The following is a 17,928-nucleotide window of genomic DNA, read 5'->3' as shown; positions in this document are numbered from 1 at the left end:
GTTTTTCCTTTCATTTTTGAAATATGAAGTCTTGCTTATCGATTTTTTCGGACCTAGCACGCTGCAGAGAACTGATTTGGCTAGACAGCATTGCATATGTCTGGCTTTGCCTTCCATAAATGATGTCAGTGCTATCCAGCGCCCGCTGAGAGTACAACAGGGCGTCGAAAACATTTCCCTGCTTCTCACATAGACAGCCTAGGTTGACGACCGCTCCCAAAGCAGGGATACGGGTTGTAATTGAGTTCGCGGGTGAGATTTTCTCATAGCCTTCTAGTGCTCGCTCATACACTGCTTCTGCATCTTGGAGCCGGCGTTGATCCTTGTAGAGCCAGCCCAAAGGAAGTAGAGTCCCCAGAGCCTTATCTTCAATTTCCATCATTCTTATTGTCTTCAGACATCTGTCCGCGTGTGCTGTGAGCCGCCGCTGTATAAGCCAGAATTCGCTTTCCTCTCTCCTGGGCACACGCGCTGCTACACATTTCACTGCTGTCCAGGCCATCTTCTTGATAAGCCCCCGATTCAATACATGAATCATTCACGAATGAACGCATGCGTGCACACTATACCCTCGTGACTCCACATGCTTTGACATAGCAGGCTGATCAGCTTCCACGAGCCCGTGGCTGCATAAGAGTCTTAAATTCGCATGAAATGTGAGCTTATTCTCTGTCAGTGCTCCTAGCCATTCCGGGGTTTCCGGATCGCAATATTTCAGCAACTCATACCACAAGTCTTCGCTGGAAAAGTAGGCCCATTGTCGGAGAAGCATAGCTGCAGTTGGACTATGCTGCTGAATGTAGCCATATGAGAGATTCCATGTTGAGTGCAGAGTTTGATCGTATGCTGGCAGCTGCGGCGTCTCTTTATGGAATTGCTGCCAAGATTCACGGTATAGCTGAAGATACTCAGTGCAGCTTATTGAAGTTTGCTCTAAGTATGCGCCGGCAGTCGCAAGAGCCAGCGGTAGTCCATCGAGCTGCCTTGCAAGATCAGCAGCTACGGGGTCTGCTCGATATTAGTACTTTCAACTGGACTATATGCTATAAAATCACCTTGTTTCAAATCTTTTCGGCCAGAAACGGAAGTTAGAACTTCGAGACTATCATTGATATCCTCTAGCTTTCTCAAGTGAATAGTCCGGCCAATTTTTACCATAGATGACCGTGTAGTCACAACAATAGCACCATGGTCGGCCTCGGGCAAGAATGACTGAAGATCAAAAGCCTTTGCAAGATCTCTATCGTCACCGCTGTATGTAGCTGCCCCAGGGGAGGAAGTATAGGTTGAGAATTTCCCCGTATGGGTGCCCATTAAAAGATTATCATAGTTGTCATAGACGAGCAACCAGCGATTGTTACTCGCATCGTTCAACCATCGGTTTACCGCTTTCACCGTCTTATCTAGGTCTCGGCTCTCCAAAGCACCTGCAATGTATGTGATAGACGGGTGATGGCGTAAAATCCACTTAGCTGCGCGAGCAAAGCTTTGCTTCAACGATGTTTCATCTCTTGCATTTGGCCATATCTCAGCCGAATAATCAGACCGATGTCGCTTGATGTATGCAATCGCTAATTGCGTCTTGCCAATACCACCTAATCCATGCACGACGGCAGTACAGCGTCCCACAGTTGCGCCGAGGATCTCTTGTATTTTCTTGAGCTGATCCTCTCGTGCAACGAAATGGGTCACTTCGGATATCTCGGACAGATTAAGCGGGAGCTCGAAAGCGGTAGGCGTTGGATTTGGAGTTCTGAATGATGCGTCAATCAGCTACGAAAATAACTCTCCGTCTTCGATGTATCAGAACAGTGAGGAATTTACCTTTGTACCTCTTCAATGGCCATATGGAAGAATAACTGCCGTGCATAAGCGGCTGCTACCGCCGCTGCGTAGCCATGCCACTGGTCGTTCTTATGCGAGTCGCAGTAGTCGGAGATACCTCGAATTACCATACATGGCAAATCTGCAAGGGCTCCCGCTGCCTCCATTTCGAAGCATAACACCCCATGCTCCTGCGCCAAATCATCCCTCTGCTTGGCATCCTTGATCACTAACTCTCCAGACGCTATTGTGCCTCGGTGGACAATGATGAACGGTTCACCTTCCTCGTCATTCGGTCGCTCGATGCGCTGCTTCGGGTCACAGCCACCATCTGCACATGATACACCGTCCTGCTTATGTGTATAATGTGATGGGTAGAGATAGTCATTCGCGGTACTAGGAAACTTAAAGCGACGAAATGTTCGAAGGCGGCTCAATTGCAATGCTTCCATATTCTTCCAAATTGGATCATAGCTCATTCTTTAGCGCCGGACAGCCACTTCCCGTGCAGCGTTAAGAAGGGCTGTTGGTGGAGGTGCGAGTGCACCTTTACGTTCAAAATGATCCGCCTTTGCCTTTCCGTGGTCATACTGTATTGCTCTAGAGTGTATGCCTGTGGGTTCACTAACCACCACATGTCCTAGACGGATCATCCCATGATCTGTCTTTATCGGTACACCACCCCCAATCCCTACCAGTAGGCCGTATTTGAGGTTTGGGAATGTCGTTCTCATTTGGGTAACGACTGTGGCTGCGGAGTAATTTCCCGCCCGAGGAAGACCGGCGATAACAACGTTATGGTTGTTGATGCTGCCGAGATTGTAAACGTTTGTGTCCGCGCTCGGCTGCGGAAGAGGCGGGTGCTCATCGTCTAGCATCTCCATTGCCGCAATCTGTTCCACCTCCAAAAGACATATCCATCCCACACGGTAAGACTCGCGGCTCAACATTTTTGACGGCATCCCCCGTTGCGGAGTCGGCACACCTCATCAAGGGAGATCAGGTGGAGGGTCGTGTTCGCAGATTCCTGGTCGCTGCCGTGGAATTCGGACAGGCGTAGATGAGTAAATTACTTTCCAACTGTACGAGGATGACCAACTACATATGGATACCGCCATGCGCCATTGCTGATTGTCTTCAAAGGATGATATTGGCAGAAATCGCAAGAAAGTAGCAGAGAAAAAGGCGGGGAAATAATCCATGAAATAGTAAACAGAACGTCATCAGCCGCCCCACTCACACGCTGAACGCTCCACACCTATTTTGAGACGCATTTTAGACCGCCTAGGAAGTGGTAAACGCTCAATTAGTTTTTTGGGAAGACAAAAGACTCAAAGCATGTAGGAAATCAGGTGAATTGAAGAGAAGAGCATAGTGAGAAAAAAATCCCCTAAATTATCCAGATCGTCACCTGGCAGACAAGGTGCAAGGGGTTGGGGGCTAAATGTGATCAATTCGTGAAAAACCTGCTCTCTGATGTCTCGCCGAAGAGGCTCGGGATGGAAGGACCTATTTGCGACAGATGGCCGTCTATGAAAGAAATGTGGACCGATATGTCCGTCTCATAAACTCTCGATCTCGAAAGAGAATGGGCTCTATCGAAACCCTTTGTGTTGTTCGGGGTACTTATCACAACACAATGTTTGCTCGGTGGTGGCAGAACAGTCTTGACACTGACAGGGTCATTGTCGATTATGTCGATTGGTGTGATATTCAAACGGCCATTAATGCCCGCCGTGTCATGATCAATGACGTTGGGACATTCACCGAAGACACCTCATATAAACCTTGGCTTATATGATGGCCTCTCAAACCGGGGTTATCTGCGCTGAGAAATCTTGCTGATAGATGCCCTTCCATGCACGTGTAGCGGCATGGTGATGGTTTGTGGACATTGACTCCGACAGACCCTGAGCCGTACCTACGTAGTAATGCTATTCAAGGTAAAGACTTACTTTTTCGCAGCCCAAAGCCTACTCTATGAAGAAGGAAAGCAGACTCTTATTTAAACCCCTTGAATTATTAATATAATGTTACACACTGAATGATTCTTCATCGCTCTGCGAGCGCCGTCTATTTGACCTTAATTCGACGTATCTTACCATCGCTGAGCATATGGTACCAAAGGGCTGATTGGGAACCCTGGCAGCCTCGTGATCATTACGCCAAAGATCTAAACATCGCCCTGCATGGCGACATCGATAACTGCTTAGAGTATTATCCGGGACCCTAGTCAGCATCCACAGGCGGAGCTTTAATAGATACAGAGTATGCCGACTATTTAGTTTCTAAGGGGGCTTCTATTTATCGTTCTTCTAGGGGATAGAAAGTTCAGTCCTGCCCTCGTCATCTACCATGCCAACACTTCCTTCTGAGAGATGTTGTGTGTTGTAATCGCGCGCCAAGATGCGGGGAACTGTCGCGCGCGATCCTGCTCCGAGAATCTCTTTGCATCTTCTCTGCAGCGCCTGAGACATCGTTCAATTGAACTTTACTGCCATTTTCTGGATGTGAGCTTGTAGACATTTTCAATATGTCTAGCCAAGCTATGCAAATCCCCATCCTGGACCACATCGTCATCCTTGTTTCTCATAAAGATCTTCTTGGAATCTCCTCACACATCGAGGGGCATCTCACTCTGGCACCAGGCGGTAACCACGCTGATGGACTCACGACAAACAAGCTAATCCTGCTCTCTGATGGTGTTTATCTCGAGTTCATTGCATTTTTCGATGACGTGGACCCCGAAAGACGACGCAACCATCGCTGGGGAAAAGAGACAGAAGGAACCGTCATTGACTGGGCTTTTACCTTGCCCTCGGAAAGCGACTTTGCCGCCGTTCAACAACGATTCCAGAATGCTGATACCAGCGCTTCCTATACGGATCCTATCCCGGGCGGTCGCACGAAGCCGGATGGGACCGTTTTAGAATGGGCTGTTTGCACGCCCAAAGACAGACAGGGGAATGCTGTGGCTCCCGGATCTATGCCATTCTGGTGTCTGGATAGAACGCCTCGAGCTAGACGCGTCCCTTATGAGGCGGAGTCGCATCTCACTCAACACCCCAATGGTGTAAAGGGGCTGTTGTCAGTGTCCATCCGGGATCCCGACGAGGGAGCGTTTAATCTGAAGGGAGCATACGATGCGATCTTTGGTGGAGAGTGGAGCTATGATGTTCCATCCGGATCAACAGCTGGCAAGCGTGCATTCTCTCTCTCTACTGGGGAGGCTGCCATTAAGCTGGTTTTTCATGGATCTAAGACTGGACGATTTGAGCTGCTGCCTGGGCTTGTTGTTGATATCGAGAGCTTGGCATAGACATTGACCCGGAGAATGCGACCATGAAAGTTCATGAATGCTACCTTTCATGGTAGGGGGAAGCTGCAAAAACTCCAATTTAAGGTCTGAATTAATTATATCTCTTAAGAATAAGACAGTACACCAAGCTTTGCCCTGAGATCTTTTTAAGTATCTCGGAAGAGAATTCTTATTGTCAAGGGCAAAAACGGCAAGGATTCCAAGGTTACTATCAAGTTCAAGTCGACATCCTTATTGACAAGGACTTTGCCGATTGACCTTATGCTCTAGTTCGATGCTTATAGAGTGTCATTTTCTGGCTTGTGAGTTTAGTTTCCGGCATATATAGATGCTATATATGAAGGTAGAAGGAAATATTGACCATCTAACATGCTAGCGCAGGCAGATAAGTAGGGGTAGACTAGTACCTAAGCATTATATATTGAAACTCAAAGATAAACTCCCAACCCCAAGGGTGTTAGACCCGGACCATGATCATTAACCAGACGCATCATTCTAATTATAGTAAAAAACCCTACAATCAGCAAAATTTAAAGAGGTAGCTTTACATTAACTCCGCTACGTATTTTCTATGTAGTCACGTGCGTGCCGAAGAGCCGAAATGCTGAGTCATGATGCCTGAACCGGCGCACGGAGTCCGCTTCTGCTCCACTTTCGACCATGTTTTCTCCCCGTTTCACACCGTTTTCACGGTGCAACACACGACCAAGGCGGAAATCTGCCCTGGGAATGCCGGTTCAGGCCGCCGCTAATACCAATTTTTTGACCCAGAGCGGGGCTTGAAGAACCTGGGCCAGAGCCATTCCCCTTTCAAGCTTTCAAACGAGCCAATTATCACTGTAAAAATGTCAGTGTTGGAGCGGCCCACCCGGTGTTAATGTGCTATCACCGTGTGCATTGCCTTCGAGCATGTTATGCGCTCCGTGTCGGTAATTTTTTGCTCCGTGATGCTAGCTACCGCGTATAAGAGCAGCTTCCCCGCTATTTTTCCTTGGTTTCAGTGTCGCGTGTACATAGTCTTTAGACTACTAAGATATCCAATCCTACTATCTTGCCTACTTATTTGAGCCTTTTCAACTTCGGTACTGCTTATATCTGCACGTGCATGACAATAACCATGTCGAAGGAACAGGACCACCGCTCCGATGCGGGCAGGTCTCGTTCACCGTCTTCCTTGGACTCCGGCTCTGAACATCACCAAGGTGTTGCAGGATCTATGGCGTCTCGACAAAGATCCTCATCCGTCACCGCCACTGCGCCTCACCTTGATCGTGTGCACTCTGCAAAGCACTTAGACGACAACTCCACATATCACAGTGACCACAACATTGACAGCGATGAAGGTGGTGACTCTGGAGAATCCTACACGGAAAAGACTGAGACCGTCCAAGAAATCCGAAACGGCATCGTCAACGAGCGAGACGTTGATCTAGAGCGAAATCAAATGGAACTCAAAAAGTCCAAATCTGCACGCTCAGCTCGCTCAGCTCGCTCACGACTGGACTCCAAATTAGTCGACTGGGATGGCCCTGACGACCCAGAAAACCCCAAGAACTGGCCCAACAAGAAGAAGTGGGCAGCAACAGTCACCGTCTCCCTATTCACTTTTATCTCACCTGTCTCCTCCTCAATGGTCGCCCCCGCCCTCACCTCAATCGCAGCAGACCTCAACATAACAGACAAAGTCCTCTCCCAACTCACCCTCTCAATCTTCGTCCTCGCCTACGCCGTCGGCCCTCTAATCCTAGGACCTCTTTCCGAGATCTATGGCCGCGTAATCGTCCTCCAACTAGCTAACCTCTTCTTCCTCGTCTTCAACATTGGCTGTGGCGTTTCCCAAACATCAACCCAAATGATCGTCTGCCGCTTCTTCGCTGGCCTGGGCGGTTCCGCACCCCTAGCCGTAGGAGGTGGCGTCTTATCAGACTGCTTCCGTCCCGAAGAACGAGGCAAATCAATCGCAATCTACTCTCTCGCCCCGCTCCTAGGCCCAGCACTAGGTCCCATCGCAGGCGGCTTCATCGCTGAAAACACCACCTGGCGCTGGGTCTTTTACGCCACCTCAATCACAGACGGCCTCATCCAACTCATGGGCCTATTCTTCCTCCGCGAAACATACGCCCCCCGACTCCTGAAAAACCGTGCTGTGCGACTCCGCAAAGAAACTGGAGACGAATCCTACCAAACCGAAGCAGAACTGCAAAAGAAAACCCTCATCCAAGTCCTCCGCACTGCCCTAGTCCGACCATTCCGCCTCCTCCTCACCCAACCTATTGTCCAGTGTCTCGCATGCTACATGGCTTACCTCTACGGAATCATGTACCTCGTCCTATCAACCTTTCCAACCCTCTGGACCTCACCAGAATACTACAATGAATCCATCGGCATAGGCGGACTGAACTACATCTCCCTTGGTCTCGGTTTCTGGGCCGGTTCCCAAATTTGTGCCCCGCTCAACGACAGAATCTATCGCGGCCTTAAAGCCCGAAATGATAACGTCGGCAGGCCTGAATTCAGAGTCCCACTCCTCATAGTTGGCGCGGTCCTCATTCCTACGGGATTGTTCATCTACGGCTGGACTGCGCAGGAACATTGTCATTGGATAGCTCCTAATATCGGTGCGTTCCTCCTCGGAATGGGAACTATTGTTTCGTTTCAGTGCATGCAGACGTATATGGTTGATACGTATACGAGGTTCGCGGCGAGTGCGTTGGCTGCGGGTTCGTTTTTGAGATCGGTGGCGGGATTCGGGTTTCCGCTATTTGCGCCGTACATGTATGACAAGTTGCATTATGGGTGGGGCAATAGTGTGCTTGCGTTTATTGCGCTGGGCTTTGGCATTCCGGCGCCGATTTTCTTGTGGAAGTATGGGGAGGCTTTGAGGAAGAAGAGTACCTATGCCGCTGGATAAGTCTGATGGTGGCAGACTGTCGGGTGATATTGTGGTGTGTTGCATTTGCATTTGCATTAGATTATGAGTAATGTTTATACCATGTGGTTCAATACCGAAAGTTTTTATTCTTTAATATCCTTTGCTCATAATTACTGCCTAGGCGAGCTGAAGACTTAACGAAGCAATAGCCCTGGGCCTACTATCCACGCGGGTTGGCATGCTTTGCTGACTATTACGTTGAGTCGTTCCATCTCCATGGCTCCTTATAATCTGGCGGTTTATAAACCAGTAGACAGGTACAGTCGTATTCGAAATCCATTTTAACTCCACACTCTTGCGACTTAACTCCAGAACCCTAACTCGAGGTACCTCAATTTACATCGATCCCCAATTACCAAGAATAGACGTAGTATTTAGATGACGCGAATGGGACCCGGCCTTATGTTTTTCACTTCATGTAATACATGTAGTACCTCCGTGATGGCAGAAAGCGCGGCAGAAAAAAGGCGGTAAAATCATTGTTTCAAACTTACGAAATCCCACTATACCGAAACCTGATACAGCCAACGTGACCTAGGCACGACCTCCAGCCTTCGTCACGACGCCGGTTCAAGCATCACGCCGCTCTGTGAGGGAGGTTGGGTGATTGAGCAAGCGACCTCATGCTGCTAATATTACCTACCTAGCTCTACCTCTAAGTTCTGCAACGTTCCGATAAATGTGGACTCGGAAGAAGGGGTTTAGATATGGCAAACGAAGTCCGATTTGTTGTAATGAACACCACCGGCGGTTCAGTCGACGCAAAAAACCACCAACGACAACACAATGAAACGCCCAAGAGAGTATCCTGCGAGTCTTGCCGCCGAAGAAAAATCAAATGCGACAAAAATCTGCCTTGTGGTCAATGCGCATTATCATTTTATGGTACCGTGGACTACTCTGCCCATCACAAGAAGAGAAAGACTCGAATACTAACTTGACAGATTGCACATATCCCAAGCCAGTCCACAAGAAGAGAAAAAAGGCATCGGATGAAAAGATTGAATTGCTTGAGAAGAGAATAAAAGCCATGGAAGCATCTGCCCATTCTGGTTCAGCGCCTCGGGCTGCTACAGAGGTGAGCAACACAAACCTCATTTCTCCAGGCCTTCAGACACGGAACCAGGATACATCTGAGGTCTCTTCATCTATTGCAAGCGGCATGCCATTAGCAGCCGACCCCTACGCAAAAATTTACCACTCCGTTGATAAAGGAGACCTTGAGTTCCAAGGCTACTCCGCAGATCGCACCTTCATTGAAGGTTTCAAGCATGGATTGGGAGATTGGGCATATGATTCATCACATACACGACTCTCAACTGTCTTCTCAGTCCCTGGACTTTTTGACACTTCCAGGAAACCGCCGGTTGATGTCATCCTTCCACCTAGAGAAGTGGCAAATAAATTGGTTGAAGCGGCTCTGGACGCTCAGATTCTGTTTTGCGTCATCCACCGCCCATCTTTCAATAATCTGATCAATCTCATCTATTCCCTCGACCAAACAAATTACAGTATCCAGGAATGGCGTTTTTTGGCTCTTTTCTACGCCGTTCTTGCCTATGGCAGCCTATTTGTCGACTTGTGTGAAGACCAAGAACACGATGCACTCTCGCAAGCGTATCTCTCACCAAGAAAAAGGTTCTATACATGGGTTTCTGACAATGCAGCAGGTCTTTTTATTACGAGAAGAGCATAAGACTCCAGGACATCGCTGATTGTAAAGATCTTGTATCCCTTCAGGCTATCGTTTTCAAGATTCTTTTTCTTCTTGCAACTACTCGAGTCTTCACTTGCTACACCTATATAACCGCTGCATTATCGGTGGCTTTACGGATGGGACTCCATCGATCCTTCATAAACCATCAAGATCTGATCTCGCGAGAAATCGGCAAACGAGTGTTTTGGGCTCTATGGATCCTGGCCAATGAAGTCGCCGCCCTTTGCGGCCTCCCAAATCTTCTTAGTCGCGAGGAGATTGATCAGGAATCCCCGATAGAAACTAACGACTCTTATATCGAGCTGGGACAGATCCGGCAGCAACCAGAAGGTGAAGTCTGTCTTGTGGCTATTGCAAATGTCTATCGACGACTTCATATGATTTTTCAAGGGATTATCAAGCACATCTATTCCGAGAAACGCTTCAACGTGTTCCAGCCAGGGAGTACGGTGTGTTGTTCTGTCAGCATGGACAAATTAAAAGGAATTGAAGAAGAGTTTCACCAATGGGCTCGAGGGATGCCTGATCTTTACGCGCTAGGGAACAATATCGAAAACTCTCAATTAACAGCGTAAGTTCCATCACTTCACCAGCAGAAAGATAGCAAATCTGATATAAATCCCAGAGTTAGATTCACGCTCTGCATAACGTATGCACAAGCCCAGATCTATCTTTATCGCCCTTTTCTACAACATCTCATGACGTGTGCGGGTGATCCAAATCTGCCAGAGAACACAAACGCCAAATGGCTTGCCACGATATGCATCCAGGCATGCGAGAACATCATCATGCTATGCGATGACATGTATAGACGAGGGTTATTGAGCGGCGGCAATTGGCTCGTTTCTCGCGCGCTTTTTAACTCCACCTTGACGCTTTTCTACGTTGTTCTGACGTTCAGTGATACTCTTCAGACACGATCCATTCTCAGATGTTTGGCATTGGGAAGAAAGGTGGCAGATCGTATTGCAAAGCGCAGCGTCCCCGGCCATCGATGGAAAGTTATGATGAAGGTAAGTTGTAGAGTCATTCTTTCCAAAAGACCTGCGCGTTGCTAATAATATGCAAGGTTATGATCGCAACTCTCCCAAGCTGCGCTCGCCACATTCAAGAGAGGCTTCTTGGCTTAGAACACAAGATTCCAGACTTGGCTTTGTATCAAACGGAGCTGAGAGTACCGGATGATACCTACACTGCTTCATTGGGGAAGCAAACCATGAATCTTTTGGGCAGTGATAGTTCAGCTGCAGACAAAATGAAATGGTTAGCACCTCACCTTCTCGAAACTCTCGGTCACGACTGTCCTCAACGAGATGGCTGCCGATCACCATCATTGAGGATAATTCCAAAACCAGCCGACAATGCACGAGAGGCTTCCATTGCCAGCTCACAATTTGACAACATCGATGACTTCTTTTTGGGTAGCAGCGGTGAGCCTGGAGTCAATCATGGCTCTATGGGTATGCCGCTGGAAGCTGGTGAAATGGACTTTGGAAATCTTGATGAATTTTTAGACCTTCAAAACTGGCTATAACGGATCTCCCATTTCCCTAGAACTACCTGATCGCATACAAAATCGAATACACATAATTATCACAACATGAAACGCATCTTGAACGTATTTCAACCTCTTACAAGGCTACATCCTCCGGGGGCCATCTTTCCCGAACCGCAGGACCTATCGGCATGGATATTCCCTGGATACCAGGAAAAGTGTTATTCTTTTGTGTTCATATTGTTTGCATGTCTATTCCTCTAAAATTGCCGATTCAAGTATTAGAGAATACCAGAGTTTTCAATACCACTGATTACGGTGACCGCTTGCTATATTCGACAGGATCCCTTAGTCAGGGACCTAAAATTTTCCGCGCTAACTTCAAAAGCGGTGGTTAGCGGCGCCGAGATCCGAATATGAGGAAATGATCTACGTCAGATATGGGAATTATCCAATTAAATGGCCTCCAGTGGGTCGTGATATCTTATCACGCTAACCAAAACAACGGGTCATTTGCTTTATCCTCAATATGGTGTTGTAAGTCACTGGTTTAAAAGCACAGCTAAAGCTGCTGCTCCTTTGCAACCCAAGCAGAGTATCTACATCTATTTTATTACCATTGGCATTGCATTACATATTGTTGTCATCAACTTACTCATTCCGAAATGGCCCTTCAGGATGAAAAAAACAGCGACGAGGTGAGTAACGCCAGTCCTTGCATGGGCCAATCTAAATTTTATGAGGCTCTCGCTTACATGGTGAAAGGGGAAATTCTTGATGGACCTATCAAAAGGAATTGTGGGTTGGGAAGGTCAACAAGATCCTCAAAATCCAAAGTCAGTGAGATACACAAAACCATGAGATATTTAGGTCTAATCATTCTTCAGGAATTACGCTTCTTCTTTGAAATGGGGTCTTTTAGCTATTATCAGTATTGTCACATTGATAAGGTATGGCCATCCTGGAAAGGTAGGAAGCGTCATGTCTGACTTTCTACAAGCCCATTCGCATCTTCTGTTTTTGCCCCCGCTGCTGTATACGCCGAGCGAGATTTTAACGACACCTCATCATTGTTGGGGACCTTAGCTGTAACAAGTTATTTGTTTGGCTACACTGTAAGTATGTTCGATCCTCCGAAGAAACCTAAAATTGACAAGTTCTAGGCGGGGCCACTGTTCCTATCACCTTTAAGCGAGATATATGGACGCAGAATCGTTCTTAACGCGGCGACAACAATTTTTGTTTTGTTTCAGATTGGATGCGCCCTTGCACCAAATATTCCTGCTCTTATTGTCTTCAGGACTCTTACCGGCATGGGTGGATCTGCTTGTTTAACTATTGGCGGCGGTGTTGTGTCAGACTTGTTTAAAGCAGAGCAACGCGGCCTTGCTATGTCTGTTTTCTCTTTTGGACCACTATTCGGGCCTGTTCTTGGGCCTATATGCGGTGGCTTCATTGCACAAGGTGCTGGGTGGCGATGGGTTAGTATCATTCCATCAAAGTTATCGGGCAAACACTAACTCGCATAGGTCTTCTGGGTACTTGTCATCGTGGGTGGTACCTTCACCGCATTCGTTATCGTCTTCAATCGCGAGACAAACCCAGTCATCTTGATGGAGCACAAGACACAGAGGCTACGAGAAGAGCTTGGGCGACCTGAGCTTCGAAGCTGCTATGAGAAGGAGGAAAGCTCAAAGGCCAACAAAGCTGGCTTTCTTTTAAGCCGCTTAAGTACTCCTCTCCAGCTTCTGTTCCGCTCGCCCATCATTTCAATCGTTGCCCTGTATATTGCAATTGTTTACGGTTGCCTCTACCTCCTCTTCACAACAGTCACCGATGTGTTCCAGACTACCTATCACTGGAGCGTTTCCGTCAGCGGACTATCCTACATCGGTCTTGGCCTCGGTTTTATCACCGGCCAAACCTTCTTGGGATTCACGAGTGATAAGGTTATGATGCGACTCAAAGCACGCAAAAACGACATCTTCGAACCGGAAATGCGCCTACTAATTTGCATTCCGTTCGCCTTTTTCGTGCCCATCTCATTCTTCTGGTACGGCTGGTCTGTCCAGGCCCACACACACTGGATTGTACCAATCATTGGCCTGTTCCCATTTGGAGTGGGCATGATCGGCATTTTTGTGGGACTGCAGACCTATGTCATTGATAGTTATCCACGGTATGCTGCGTCTGGACTTGCGGCTATAACCGTCAGTCGATCTCTCTTTGGAGCATTGTTGCCGCTAGCTGGTCCATATATGTATCGAGCCCTTGGTTATGGCTGGGGGAATTCCCTGTTGGGGTTTGTGACTCTTGCTCTTATTCCAATGCCGGTCATTTTCTATCGCTTTGGTCGGGTTCTCAGGGAACGGGCTGTGGGGAATTTCAAATAACTCAAAAATTATACCCCTGGGCAGCGACCAAAATAGAGGTATTCACGCAACCCATATGTTTTTAACACGATTGTTGACTGCCACCCGCCACTCTATACGGTAATGGATATAGGTTGGCGGGTGCTGGTTGCATACTCTTCCCTCCTACTATTCAGACAATGGGAACAGCCTTAGAATAGTTTGGCTGTGACTGTGGAGTTAAAACCGATTTCAAACATGACTGTAATCATCATAATGCAAAGAGCTATTATTCATTTTGTATACACATTAAATTTATCAATTTCAAATTTATCAAAACAAAACACCTTGATCGGGCCCGCGAGAAACGCTTACTCAGTTATGCGGGTCTCCTTCTTGCCCTTCTTAGTACGGCTGAACTTGATACCGACATTGATACCGCTGGCCTTATCGTAAGGAACAGGAGAAGTGTAGTCGTGCGAAGCAGCCTTGCCGTTGTAGGTCTTCTTAACGGTATCCAGAATACCGTGACCAGCAGAGCAAGAGCCTCGGGTAGCAGGGATAGGCCAGGCAGAGGAGTAAGTGGAGTAGTCATTATCAGAGAGAGGACCAGGGTAGGTCTCGTTCAGGAAGACCTTGTCCATGTTGTCGACCTTCCAGTTGGTGTAGCCGGCCTTTTTGGCGACGAGCTCGAGAAGGTTGGCACCGCAGTCCCAACGGCCAAGGGAGGGAAGACCCCAGTTTGCGGAGAGGGAAGCGATGATAGAGTAGTGGGTGTAGAAGGTGTCGTCCTTGGTTCCCTTCAAATGGGAGGGCACGGCACCGCCAAGGAGGATGGAGTAGACGCGGTTGGGTTCGGCGTAGGTGGAGGTTTCGTCAAAGGTGACGAGGACAAGGGTGTCCTTGGAGAAGTACTCGTTCTTGAGGAGCGGGGGAAGGAAGTCACCGAGGAAATCGCCGGCGACGGTGATGTCCGAGTCGTGAGCGTCGTTAGTCATGTTGGGGGTGATGAACATGTGCTGGGGCAGGCGCTCGTGCTTGACATCCTCGTAGAAGCCGGTGAAGTTCTTGATTTGGCGAGGGCGGATGTCCGAGTCGGTGACGGAGTTGAAGAGAACAAGCGGGTTGTGCTTGCGAACATACTCGTTCGACCCGGTCTCGGGCCAGCGGTAGCCCTGGTAGCCGGCGTAGGGCATGTTCTGCTGGTACTCGCCCCAGGAGACACCCTTGGTGTCGAACAGATCGGCAATGGTGGAGACATTGGCGGGGATCTGGTGGAAGTCGTCGTTGTCCATACCAAAGTCATCACCACAGGCGGAGGCAGCGTAGTTGGGCTCCGAAGGGTGAGTGGTGGCAAAGTAGTTGGTCAACAGGATGCCCTCCTTGGCGAGCTTGACAAAGTTCGCATCGCCAGCAGTGGTATCGAAGTCCTGAATTTCAGTCAGTGATAGTCCCGTAGACCAATTGAGCTCTACATACAGTGTTTTCGATCCAGATGTTGACAAAGCGGTCGAAGGCAAGACCCTTGACGTGGGAAGTAGGAGACAAGGGAACCACGGTAGCGGCGGCAGCCTCCACCTCCGCATCAGTGGGGTACTCAACGGTGGTGGTCTTGGCCGCAGCCAGAGCGAGAGCTCCGATGAAGACAGCGAGAGACTTCTTGGTGAACATTGTGCCTTTTGAACGGTCGATGTGGTACGAAAAAAGGACGATCCGTCCAGGAATGCACGCGATCTTATACCCGGAGGAGACGCGTCCCTGATGCGGAGGAATCCGACGTTGCGATCCCGTCCCGCATCGCTTAGAGAGTTGATCAAGCCATCAAGGACCAGGCACGATCTCACATTTCTAGGTGATGCACGTGGCCCGGTCGGGCGTGAATGAATGGACGCTCGTTGAAGAAGCCGACTCCGCAGTTGTTGACGCTAAACAGCGAAATCCTCACGCGCGATTGGGTCGGATGCTCCAGTGGGTCCGATGTGCCTGGCCACGTTTCTCCCTGCGGTCCGTGACTGGGTTCGCTTCTATACATCGAGAAACCTGCAAGAATCTCTTCTTGATTAGTTTCGAACTAGACTGACAAGGCCGCGTATAAAAACAATTCTGCCAAGCTTTGCCAAGCGTTGTCATGGCCAACGTGCGCCCCGTGGCTGATGCTTTGCCCGCCTAGTCCATTGGGCTTGATGGCGGGCTGGATGCACACGGCTGCAGACTGCAAGCCTGGAACTTGTTCGAGAACTATCCTGGAAGCTCGCTTAGCAAATTAAGGAAGCCTGTGGTAAAACGTGCTAGGATTAACATGTCTTCTTCCAAGTTCATTGTCGAGCTTCGACTCCGATTCATGTCAAACAAACCTTTTCATTGATACAAATCCGGCTCCCTTTAATTACTTGTTGAAGAGGTTCGAGTTGGTTATTTTTCTTGGCCTCTCTACGATCGAAGGAACAGCATAGCTCGAGTAAATCTCAATGCACGCCATTTCCGAAACCACGTTCACGAAATCCCCACACAATATATAATTCCGGATATTTTTGCGTTATCACACTTCATCACGCAACACAAAGCATTCAACAAGAATATTTAATTTACAGTGACTAATATTCGAAATCAGAAGTACCTCTACACTCCTAGACTTTTACTCCTAAAGTCTAGCTTGAACACGCTAATCTGATCTTAGCTACTTTTTAGTAACAATGGATGAGTAATTGCTATAATAGTTACCGTAATTTGCTTTGAAATTTGGTGGAATCTTTCACGTAAACAGATCACAATAGTATATTTATTGAAGTATTTTCTGTGACTAATCTTGTTCATCGCTCATTGGACATTTCTCCATATGCCCCAATGATCCCGGCCACAATCTTTGCTCCTGCCATCCACCAACCCACCACTCCGAAGGCTCCCTCAATATCCTGCCTTATCATTCCCCACAAACTTCCAAACAACAGACATGGCGAAAGGCACGATGGCCAACACAATCTAAATCCGCGTCCAATTCCACTTCTCTCGGAACAATCATATCTGCACAGTCTAAGTCTAGAGGCATAGAAATCCTTTTTGACAAGTGTTGAAAGATTGTGTCTGCGATAATTCTCCCGCTGTCAGGATTTTTGAAACAGTTGATCATCAGTTTGGGGCTAAAGGGTGGCGAGAGCTTACAGGGAATAAGTTAGCATGCGAAGTCCTTGCCTTGCGGGAGAACTAGGTCGGCTGGTGGAATACAGGCACATAGCATACTAGACTGTAGCAAGGCCGTAACCACCGTGCCAGAACTATTGAGATTGGAAGATGTGATTCTCGGAAGGAGATTGCAACTATTCATATCATATAAGGCATATATAATCATGAGCTACAGTCGACTCTCTTGAGCAACCCCCCGGGCATCCATCCAAATGATGTTGCACATCCCCAATGTGTGCAGCATCTCATGTGTTGGGCATTGATTATATAATCTTCACACTTCTAGCCCTAGCTTATTGGCCGCTTAATGTGGAGCCTATCCCAAACATCGGAGCCGACGCACATCGGAGCCGCAGGCTACATTAAAGTCACGAATCGCGCATAAAAAGCTCGAAGTCCCTACGTCCCTACATCTTTACCATACGAAAAAACCTATAGAATGATGTCCCTCAACAACATCGGTCTGCGCATGGGTGGCGCTTCAAGTGCCGTATTCGCCGCCCAAGGCGTTTTCCTCTTGGGGAACGCCTTCTACACCATCCTCTATCCCTCCTCCGCATCAAATTTCCCAGGCTCTTCGCTAAGCGGAACCCCCGACGGTGCTGTTCAGTGCATTGGGTATGCCATTAATACAAAATCCCCAACGGAAGTTGATAACTGAAATCCCCAACGGAAGTTGATAACTAATAGTACCAACTTCACAGTCTAACCTCCTTTGCTTTGGGAACATACTATCTGATTTCGACTTACCAGCGGAATAGTGTCATTATGGCCTCTTCAGTGCCTTCTCGTCTGGTGGCTGCATTTGTAATGTACCGGGCTGGAGGAAATTGGGTCCAAGTTGCGGCTTTCGAAATCTCAATGGCAATGGTGGCTGGTGCAGCACTTTTTTGGGATTGGTGCATATAGCAGGGAATTCTATAGAAGGGGAGCTTAGACCATCAGCAGCCGCAAAAGGACTATGGTGGTCCTACTCGCGGGGGCCATTCTGGAGAAAAGCATCGCACGTTTTGTATGGTGCGGCTGCCAGGTTCGCTTGCATAACGAGCATTGCAAGCTGTGCACATAAGACGAGGCCATAGGGTAGAAGAAAATTGGAAATGAAAGAAA

The 17,928-nt window shown here is 48.2% G+C and overlaps 7 protein-coding genes across 7 annotated transcripts; 5 read left to right on the top strand and 2 right to left on the bottom strand.

Annotated features, from left to right (window-relative positions):
- Positions 1-10: 10 nt before the first annotated feature.
- N7443_007322 (P-loop containing nucleoside triphosphate hydrolase protein) lies at positions 11-2,774 on the bottom strand (the record flags this gene model as incomplete). The annotated part of the gene is made up of 6 exons (XM_056887378.1): positions 11-458; positions 570-626; positions 729-1,008; positions 1,056-1,753; positions 1,825-2,279; positions 2,454-2,774. The coding sequence occupies 6 exons, from the start codon at positions 2,772-2,774 to the stop codon at positions 11-13; spliced, it is 2,259 nt and encodes a 752-aa protein (XP_056739069.1).
- Positions 2,775-4,357: 1,583 nt separating this feature from the next.
- N7443_007321 (VOC family protein) lies at positions 4,358-5,143 on the top strand (the record flags this gene model as incomplete). Its single annotated transcript, XM_056887377.1, has 1 exon — positions 4,358-5,143. The coding sequence occupies one exon, from the start codon at positions 4,358-4,360 to the stop codon at positions 5,141-5,143; it is 786 nt and encodes a 261-aa protein (XP_056739068.1).
- A 1,117-nt stretch (positions 5,144-6,260) lies between these two features.
- N7443_007320 (MFS transporter) lies at positions 6,261-8,054 on the top strand (the record flags this gene model as incomplete). Its single annotated transcript, XM_056887376.1, has 1 exon — positions 6,261-8,054. One exon carries the CDS (start codon positions 6,261-6,263, stop codon positions 8,052-8,054), a length of 1,794 nt encoding a protein of 597 aa, XP_056739067.1.
- Positions 8,055-8,861: 807 nt separating this feature from the next.
- N7443_007319 (fungal specific transcription factor domain-containing protein) lies at positions 8,862-11,326 on the top strand (the record flags this gene model as incomplete). Its single annotated transcript, XM_056887375.1, has 5 exons — positions 8,862-8,960; positions 9,037-9,692; positions 9,746-10,363; positions 10,424-10,805; positions 10,862-11,326. The coding sequence occupies 5 exons, from the start codon at positions 8,862-8,864 to the stop codon at positions 11,324-11,326; spliced, it is 2,220 nt and encodes a 739-aa protein (XP_056739066.1).
- A 1,574-nt stretch (positions 11,327-12,900) lies between these two features.
- On the top strand, positions 12,901-13,680 carry N7443_007318 (uncharacterized protein; the record flags this gene model as incomplete). Its single annotated transcript, XM_056887374.1, has 1 exon — positions 12,901-13,680. One exon carries the CDS (start codon positions 12,901-12,903, stop codon positions 13,678-13,680), a length of 780 nt encoding a protein of 259 aa, XP_056739065.1.
- A 329-nt stretch (positions 13,681-14,009) lies between these two features.
- Positions 14,010-15,309, bottom strand: N7443_007317 (putative acid phosphatase; the record flags this gene model as incomplete). The annotated part of the gene is made up of 2 exons (XM_056887373.1): positions 14,010-15,068; positions 15,118-15,309. The coding sequence occupies 2 exons, from the start codon at positions 15,307-15,309 to the stop codon at positions 14,010-14,012; spliced, it is 1,251 nt and encodes a 416-aa protein (XP_056739064.1).
- Positions 15,310-17,257: 1,948 nt separating this feature from the next.
- N7443_007316 (uncharacterized protein) lies at positions 17,258-17,479 on the top strand (the record flags this gene model as incomplete). Its single annotated transcript, XM_056887372.1, has 1 exon — positions 17,258-17,479. One exon carries the CDS (start codon positions 17,258-17,260, stop codon positions 17,477-17,479), a length of 222 nt encoding a protein of 73 aa, XP_056739063.1.
- Between the last annotated feature and the right edge of the window lie 449 nt (positions 17,480-17,928).

Source organism: Penicillium atrosanguineum (genome assembly GCF_028827265.1).
Source record: "Penicillium atrosanguineum strain IBT 20685 chromosome Unknown utg000006l_segment0_segment0, whole genome shotgun sequence".
Classification (NCBI taxonomy): Eukaryota; Fungi; Ascomycota; class Eurotiomycetes; order Eurotiales; family Aspergillaceae; genus Penicillium; species Penicillium atrosanguineum.
Note: the sequence above shows the minus strand (reverse complement) of the source record. Positions and strands in the feature narration are given on the sequence as shown.